This window comes from Pan paniscus, chromosome 3, assembly GCF_029289425.2.
Source record: "Pan paniscus chromosome 3, NHGRI_mPanPan1-v2.0_pri, whole genome shotgun sequence".
Classification (NCBI taxonomy): Eukaryota; Metazoa; Chordata; class Mammalia; order Primates; family Hominidae; genus Pan; species Pan paniscus.
In genome coordinates this window covers 59749783-59759602 of record NC_073252.2, presented here as the reverse complement: position 1 = coordinate 59759602, position 9820 = coordinate 59749783, and the positions used below count along the sequence as shown (strand labels likewise).

At 35.3% G+C, this 9820-nt stretch overlaps 1 protein-coding gene across 1 annotated transcript; it reads left to right on the top strand.

Annotated features, from left to right (window-relative positions):
• The first annotated feature begins 1036 nt into the window (after positions 1-1036).
• Positions 1037-5876, top strand: CABS1 (calcium binding protein, spermatid associated 1). Its single transcript, XM_003808994.6, has 2 exons — positions 1037-5105; positions 5725-5876. Exon 1 carries the CDS (start codon positions 3799-3801, stop codon positions 4984-4986), a length of 1188 nt encoding a protein of 395 aa, XP_003809042.2. The 5' UTR covers positions 1037-3798; the 3' UTR covers positions 4987-5105; positions 5725-5876.
• The last annotated feature ends 3944 nt before the right edge of the window (positions 5877-9820 follow it).

Sequence of the window (9820 nt, the reverse complement as noted above, 5' to 3'; positions counted from 1 at the left end):
AAGGATGGATGATATTTCTTCTGAAGGCAAAATCACTCCAGCATATGTGGATGATATAATTACCACGTCTGATGACAGTGGTTCTGAATATGTCTCAGATAACTCTGTCTTGGAATTAGAGGATAAAGCAAATAATTCCTTTATAAAAATGAGTACACTCAGATATGCCCCTAAGATGCATAGGTCTCAAGCACTATATACCACAGTGGCTGCTTCAGATAGTCTCTCTAAAGCAACATCATCAGAGTTCGCAGATAGTCTCTCTAAAGCAACATCATCAGAGTTCGAAGCTAAAGAAAAGTACCAAGCTATAATTCCTAAATAGAAAAACAAGAACTTTGACATCGAGGCCATTCTTTTCAAAGATCCCTATGCCAATGTCAAAACCAAAGCTCATAGACCCACAACTCACTTCCTAACCAATGCAAGTGAGGAGGCTTCTAGATTTTATGACAAAACATCTGTCAAAAAAAGGCACCATAAATGGTGATGATGACATCATAATTCCCTCTGAAAGCTCTGACTTTGGAAATAAAATAATTGAGTATTCCATTTTTTCATACGTGAAACCTTCAGTTGACAACAGAAAATTCACAACTGATACTACTAATCATGCTATCAAAAGTAGTTATAACTTGTTCAGGAAAAACATATCACCTGCCATTTATAAGACATTTACACCCAGCAGGGCAGACACTATCACATCCAGTATACCTGATTTTGCTGAAGATGAAACAAGTGTAGCTGCGGCATCTGATTGAAGGTTTAGTGGTTTTCCTTTAGCTTAGCTTTCTAGTGATGACATTTCCAATATTGATGAAAACCCAGCTCTTACTTTTTCTCCTTTGAGAAAGATGTCGTCCATTAAACCAAATGTTCCTGCTATCTCCACTGAGGACAGAAATAACATGGCCTTTCTAGCCTTCCATCAGAGAGTGTTATGTCTCTAAAACCTACGTCTGTTGGAGTACCTGAAACTCTCATCTTAACTGCTAATTCTCGTACTAAAGACACTGCAGCTCCCAGACTTGCAAAAAGTGAAAACTTACATCATCATCCAACAATGTTAATTTCAACAGCATCAGAGCCTATGCCAACAGATTTCGCTTACTTTAAGGAAGGTATTATCTCAGGAAGGCAAAACATTAAAAGTCAAATTGTCCTGAATGCTCTTCCATTGGTCTGTATTGTTCTCCAAGCTGCTTCCACTGACTCTTCAGACAATATTGGAGATGTCAAACCTAACACATCTGCTACTCTTATTACCAGGTACAAAATTTTTGATATTGATGCCTCTGCCATTTGAAATTCAGAACCTAAGAAAACAAGCACCAAGTTTTCTACTTTTATTCCTAATGAATATGATGATCCGAATTTCTATCACACAAGAGAAATAGCTAAAGCTTCTACAGAGAAAAACACAGCTAGTGAATTTTAAGTCAATCACCTTATAAATGTAAATATAATAACAGGAAATGATCTAGTTATCCAGATGGAAACAAACTCTATACAAAATGGCATTTTTAAAGCCTGTTTCTAAGGACTCTTTTCCTAGTCAAGTATCCCTGAAAAATCATAGATGAGCCAAATGACCTTCCTGGGGTTTTTTTAAGAAATCTTCCTTTATTAGCAGTTTTCATGTTTTCACTTAAATGTAAGGAATATACTCTGGAACACATGTCAATAGATATAAATTTAATACTTTCCTTGGAAAAGACAAAATGTTTCAATTAGTGTAATAGATACTCCAACAATGGAAGAAATTACTATTCAGATTAAATAAAACTTATCTATAGAATCTGATTCTTTGTCCTTTAGTCAGATAATGTCTTCAATGGGAATGATCGTTTGGTCAAAAATGAGTATATTATTATGTATTCCCTGGAGCACATAACTTCAGTTTCATCCTCAAGAGTGCTAAAATTCCTGCAGTTCCACCAGGATTTTCACCATATGCTTTCTTCTCTTTGATGGATGACACATAGTCAATCTGAAGTGTTCTTTTGAAGGGCAATGTTTTAGAAAACATAGATAATGTGAATAGCATTCCCCTTAGAGAAGGAATAATTATGCTGCAATCAATGTGATCCTACCTCACAGCTATACTAGTGGAAGCAGAGTTAATGTGATCACAAAATTAATGCCTGAAATTAAAGACTATTTGACAAATTAATGTCAATGAAGATGATGTAATTATTTAAACTGACATATCTAATTGGAGATGAAGCGCTCATAAAAGTAAATATTTTATAGCTTATTCCAACTCTCTTCATCATAACAAATACCTAGTCTTACAAGATATCTTCCAGCAAATATACAGCTAACCTCACCATCTTTTCTTTTCCTTTTTGTACACACAAAAAAACTTCACCAAAGTAGGTACCAAATCTTCTGTTTACAGCATGCTTTATTCTGAATTAAGCTTTATAAAAACTAAATGATAGGGGACAAAAATAGAGGTTAAGAAAATCCTCCCACTAAGTAAGCTTACTGAGAGAATGACTGTCCCTGTGGCATTCTTTACTGGCCCAGGAACTGATGGTATTTCTGTTCAGAAACATATTTTTATAGAGAATTATGATATATCTGCAACCAGGCTAATCGTCTAAGACAGAAAGCTGAAAACTTTGAGGTTGAGTCCATATTTAATAAATAATAACTATTTGTCCTTGAGATGGAACCCACTATTCAGGCTGATGTTGCCGCCCTTTCTCAGATTTAGTTGTGTCTGAGTATGAAAATTCAATTTCTTCTAACAACACTGGAAAAAGACTCATTCTAGCATTAACACTAAACTGCAATCTGCTTTCATCTAATTAGCTAAACCTTAAGGTTGATAACACAAGGATGTTTGATACAATTAACATTATTATTAAAAATACTCCCTCTGAAATTGAGAATATAATTCTTAAAAATAATGCAGTTATCCACATCTTGATTCTTGTTTCTGGGTGAATTTTGACACATGACACCAGCTCCCTGCCACTGACAACCCTCCCTGTCTTCTGGGTTAAAATAACAGCCTGCAGAAAAACATTCCTAAAACAATTTTAACCTACAAAACTTGAGACTCTCACTATTACTCAAGTAAATTCAAGAAGAAGTAAGAAATACAATGAAAAAGAGAACACTAAAGACCCAAACAGGCCAATAACTATTAGTTATTATCTCTACTGGAAAAGTGGGACTTCCTGTTATGAATAAGGGAACTAACTGAATTCCCTGCTACCTAATTACCTTCTGTAGCTATACTTACTGACAAAAACACCATTAATTTTTTTAGATACCAATTTTCTTTAATACTATGAATCTTAAGGGAAAATGGCTTCACCTCAAAAATACTGTTACTTGCTTGGAAGATAGATGACTTTAAGCTGATGCTGATAAACTTGTGGCTTCCAAAGTTTTCCTTACTAATACTAAACCCAAAAGGTGCCTGGCAGTCTCTGCTATGTCTGTTTCAAGTAACCCTAGCTCTATATCAGGAGACATTTTCCTTATAAACAGAAACATGGTAAATCTTAAGTTCCCTGCAATTGAAATGCTTGGCTGTGAATTTGATTTCATAATCAGAGCGGACTCTATAGTCTTTTCATTCAATATTCCTGCAATTAGATAACCAATCGCAGCCTAGAAACAACCTCCAAGGAGACCCAGTGACATTGCTCCCATAGTTGATGCAACAATCACCATGATGACCCAAGCTTTAATCACTCTGATGAACACTGCTCTCCTGCCTAGAGATACCACTGAGTCCAGAAGCAAGACCTGTGAGAGTGCACAGTGCCACTTCGCCCCATGGCTGAAGATGGTTTGCCCAAAATTTATTCTCATCCTCCAACAGAAAGCAGTAAAACACCAACTGCAGCAACCATTTTCTTTGGGGCTGACAATGCTATTCCCAAATCAGAAACAACTATTACTTCAGAAGGAGACCACGTCACTTCAGTAAATGAATATATGCTAGAAAGCGATTTTTCAACAACTACAGACAACAAACTGACAGCTAAAAAGGAAAAACTCAAATCAGAAGATGATATGGGGACCGACTTTATTAAGTCAACAACTCACCTACAGAAAGAAATTACCTCTCTGACTGGCACTACAAACTCCATAACAAGAGACTCTATTACCGAACATTTCATGCCAGTGAAAATTGGGAATATTTCATCACCAGTTACTACTGTTTCTTTAATAGATTTCACCACTGACATAGCAAAAGAAGATATCCTCTTAGCTACCATTGACACAGGAGATGCAGAGATCTCAATAACATCTGAAGTCTCTGGCACACTAAAGGACAGCAGTGCTGGTGTTGCTGACGCTCCTGCCTTTCCACGTAAAAAGGATGAAGCTGATATGAACAATTATAATTCCTCCATCAAATCCAATGTCCCTGCTGATGAGGCTGTCCAGGTCACTGATTCCATTATTCCTGAGGCTGAAATCCCTCCTGCTCCTGAAGAAAGCTTCACTACTGTTCCAGACATAACTGCCCTTGAAGAAGAGAAAATAACCGAAATTGACCTAAGTGTTTTAGAAGATGACACCAGTGCTGTGGCTACATTAACTGACTCTGATGAGAAGTTTATCACTGTGTTTGAACTCACTACCTCTGCTGAAAAAGACAAAGATAAACGGGAAGATACTCTGCTAACTGATGAAGAAAATACCGAGGGAGCCAGTATTTGGATAGAGAGAGATACTGCAAATGAAGCAGAGACCCATTCTGTTTTGCTTACTGCTGTTGAATCCAGATATGACTTCGTTGTCCCTGCATCAATAGCTACAAACCTAGTGGAAGAATCATCTACAGAAGAAGATTTGTCTGAAACTGATAATACAGAGACTGTACCTAAGATCACTGAGCCATTTTCTGGAACTACCTCTGTATTAGATACCCCAGACTATAAGGAAGACACCTCCACAACTGAAACGGATATCTTTGAACTACTGAAAGAAGAACCCGATGAGTTCATGATTTGAAAGCAACAAAAGGGATGCTGTGTAGAATTGTGCAATAGTCTAGCCAGCTAGCCTTAACATCTAAGAAGTTTTTCCAACAAGCAAAAACCTTTAGAAATGAAAGAATGTGGGCATTTAAGGCAAGTATTCGACTTCATAAATGCAGATGCTTAGGACTACAGGTCATGTAACAGATTTACGGAAACTTAGAAAAAAAAACCGCAGTGTAAGGGTCCCCCTAGTATCACAAAGTTTCAATATTCTAACAATTACTTAATGTAAAATTTTTCGTCCTAGCCTTCAGGGAGTATGAAGACAGAGCAATGTAGGGGATCATTTCTACAACATTTAATGATGCATATCATTTAGTTAACAGTCAATATTATACTTAAGTGAGAATTAAGGATATGAAGAGAAGCAAATTAACCTCTCAAAAACATTACCATAGCCTAAAAAGTTCTCCCAAAATGCTTGTTCTAAGCAATTTTTTCATTAGTATTTCGCCAGTGATTCTCTTCTATTTAAAAATTTTTTAATCCTCATATAAGAATTAAGACAATTCAGTAATTGTTTAGCACCCACATGTAAGATACATAAGATTTATGATAGGGTTCTTGGCACATGTTAGATACAAACTAAAGCAAAATGATATTTTACAAATATGCATATTTGTCAGAAAAATGTTCTGTAAACATATACATCAATTTAATTTTCTTTCTGTTAAAATGTGTTTTCTGAATTTTTGTCCATGTTTTCCAGGTCTTAAATACTGAATATCACACTCTTCTTATGATTCTTGTTAGCGATTCAAGGACATAAATCTTCATTCTTTTCTGGCACAGACTACTTAAATGGGTCTGTTTTCACTTTGCTCATTTTTCTTCAATAAATCTTTTTGGCAAGCAACTGATTTACTGTGTGTAGGTGTGATTGATATTCTAGTACAGACTTCTCAAATAAGGAGAAATAAAGAGAAATGAAAATTCATTGTTTGTTTAAAGAATAATATAGCTCTAATCCCCAGAAGTAAAATTATTCTATAGAGATTCATAATTGTATTACACTAAAAAAAGAAATAAGAACAATGCCAAAACACCAAATGAATGAAAGATATTATGTACAGGGGGGTTGTATAGGGATTTGCACCATTAGATAAACTATAGACTAGAATAATCACAATAGTGTGTTAAAACCCGGAAACAAATTATGAAACAAAAATTTGTTATACAGTGAAGTGGATTTCAAAAACACGGGATATAATAGTTAATCTTACTTGAACAATCAGTATTTGGGAAAAAAATATGTTGGAATAATAAACAAATTTTTAAATTCTTTTTAAGACCATACTTTAAAATAAATTCTACATGGATTAAATACTTTAATGTAAAAACTAAAGCCATACAAAAATTTAGGAGGAAATGTACCTGTATATCTATCCAAATGGACCTGAGAAATGTAAGCATATATGAAAAGGTGATAAGAAGATTGATAGGTTTGACACCATGAATAGTTAAAATTCTGAAACAAAGAAAATTAACATAAAATTAAAAAGTAAATAACTAATTTTATTTTACATAGCAGTGAAAAGATTACTATCATTTTTCTCTAAAAGTTTCTACAAAGTATTTTAAATGAACAGTAGAAATTAACATAATTCATGAAACACAAATTGTTAATGAACATGTGAAAAATATTCAATAGACATATTCAAAAAATTAAAATAAAGCTATTACACATCAGTTTTAGCCATTTGAGGATTGACAGTGATTATTGTACATATTCATTGTTGACTCATTTTCCAAACTTTCTCCAAATTTCTCCAGCCTTTCTGAAAGGCTGGAAGCCAATTTGGCAATACATGTAGCAAACATTTTAAAAATTGGAAGTTTTGGCCCAGTTATTTTACATATTTTACATATTTTAGCCCTGAGAATTTTCCTAAGAATCAGAAATTATTAAAGTTCCAGCAGTTATTGAGTTCTGACTACTGGTCAGCATAGTTGTGTTTATATTTAGAATAACATTTGATCCTCATGATACCCTAGAAGGAGAAACATTACTATTCTCATTTTAGTGATAAGGAAACAGAAAAGCTACTCAACATGCACCAAGCTTCAAAGTTAATATGTAGCAAAGAACGCTTCTAACCCAGGCAGTCTTCATCCAGAACCCATGCTCTTTTAATCACTATACTGTATGGGCCCTCAGATTTAAATACAAGAATGTTGGCAAACTCTTACACTGAAGAATGTGATTTTACATGTTCATAAGGGAAAAACACTGAAAACAATCTACAATTGTAGTCACATGTAATTAATTACACTTCTATATACCCATATGAAGCCATAGCTTACATCTTTTAAAATGGTTCTAAGGAAGAATATTTAATCAAATGGATGATATTTTCATACAACTCTAAGCAAATTTACACGTGGTATTATGCAATATACACATGCAATATACACACGCACGCAGAATGTCTGGATTATATATATCACAATATATAATCTCTAGGAAGGACTGCAGGTGATTTTGTTTCATTCTCTGTGCTTTCGTGCGTTTTTAAATGCTCTCCAATCATCCAGAACATAAACTGTACACAGGAGAGGATGAATGTTTGTCAACCCCATTAACTAGAAAACCTGGAAGCCAAGCTAAATCTTTCACTCTTACTTGCTTCCCATACCCAATTAAAATATTACAAGTATTTTGAGTATTCCCTATGTATCAGACGCTACTTTATTTTTCATTTACAAGGCATGTATATGCACCGACTATGTTCCAAGCACCATGAAAGTGTTTTGAGACACTGTAGTGAATCAAATGACACCATCCCTGCCTTCATGGAAATTAATCTACCATAAAAGACAAATTTTAGACAATCTCAAATAATCACACAGGAAGAAAATGACTACATGCAAAATGTGGTGGGTGTTTCAAAGAAAAAACAAAAGATTATAATTGCAGATTTCACATACATTTAAGGCCAAGAAATTGTCTCTGAAGGGGTAGGATTTAAGCTAAAATATTGAAAAATGTGGAGAGATAAGGAAACAACATCTCCAAATCCTTGAGGCTAGATTTTTCAAGGATATGAACAGACACGGTATCAGCTGGAACATAAGATGAAACTGGAAAGGTAGGAAAGAGACAAATTATACAGTACTTGTTAAACATCCTGGATCTTATCTGTTTGGAAGATATTAAAGGTTTTAATCATTTTATCCTCAAAACAGTCTTAGTACTGAGAGCACTGGCTAGCTGAAAAGCATCATTATTTTATAAACTCCAACTATACTTCTTTCAAGGGCTTTGTTTAGGAAAATAACTTGATAGTCCCCTTTGCTTGGAGGAGATGAGGCTCTGAGGCATAAACCGAACTGGAACAGTTAAACAATTAAAAAGATAATGTGCTGTACAATACAAGTTAACAGGAATTTGGGGCTAGGGCTTAGAAATAACAAGAAGAACAGCACATTGGCAACTGGTTAGAGTCCAGGAAGATGAGTGGCCAGTGAGATTCCTGGTGATCAGTGAACATTTTTCCAAGAAAGCATGCCTAATTATGCGTTTTACCTTGCGCCATTTCAAAGTTTCTCCTTGCCCTGAAATTTGATTAAACGTCTGTAAGACACAAGGTCTTAAATATGCAATTCTTGAAAAAATAAATATAGGAGGCAAAGAAGAAACAGATGAGTAATTAGAGAATGAATATGAGACAGTCTTTCTTCCCAAATATTCTAAATAGTGATGACCTGAGAAAGGAGTGATGGGCATACAGTGAGTAGACATTTAGAATAGTCACATTTCACAGATAACCAAAGTGAAACAGAAAAGTCACTGGCCCCAGATAACGAAGCTAGTAAGTAACAAAGCTCAGCTCCAGAGACTTGAGTGGCTCCAAAATTCAAGTTCAAATCACACTGCTTTGTGTGAACTGTTGAATAATGAATCATTCCATCTCTTTATCATAACCCTTCCCCTTGATCCATTCCCGTTGCCACTGCTTTGGTTAAGGCTAATGGCTCTCTTGTAGCTGGTCATCTCACCTCTGGTATTGTATTTAGCAAATTAATTAAGCCCCACAGCACTCATCTCTAAACCGTTTTGCTCACTCCCTGTTCCCACATGCCTTGCCACAGTCATGAAGAATAAGCACATGAACCAGTCAGAGCAAAGGGGACAAGAGGAAGTGCTTTGGGGAGACTCTGGGGACTAAGTTTCTGAAGGAAACGTCTGTCTAAAGACATTTAGGGCCAGGAGCTGCTAGAATCACCTTGGATGACAAGGAGACAGGTTGCTTGACAGTAAAGTGAACACTGAGGATATTAGAGACAAGAAATATAAATATGAAATAATAAAAGAATGTGAGACTAGTCACATCATGTAGCAAGCCTAACTAGTCTGCTTATTTACCTGAGACAATGCATTTTCTAATTAAACAAGTTTGGGTTATGTTTTTTGTTGTTTGAAACCAACACACCTTAAAAACTGACAACCCAAGTTATTTCAAGTCCCTGTGTCTATTTATTTATTTATTTATTTATTTATTTATTTATTTATTTATTTGGTAGAGACAGGGTCTTGCCCTCTTGCCCGGAATGGTCTCAAACTACTGGCCTCAAGCAACCCTCCCACCACAGCCTCCCTAAGTGCTGAGATTATAGTGCCTGCTGTTCTCCCAGTGCCACAGTCTCATGTGGTAAATATCGTCTTTCATATTCACCTCACATGCTATCTTCTTTAACCACCCCTCGGTATGATTACCTGTTGTGTATCTCACTATATACATTCTTTAATCACACTACCTATAATATTTCATTGTATTTACTTGATAAAAGATCCTCCTGTGTCA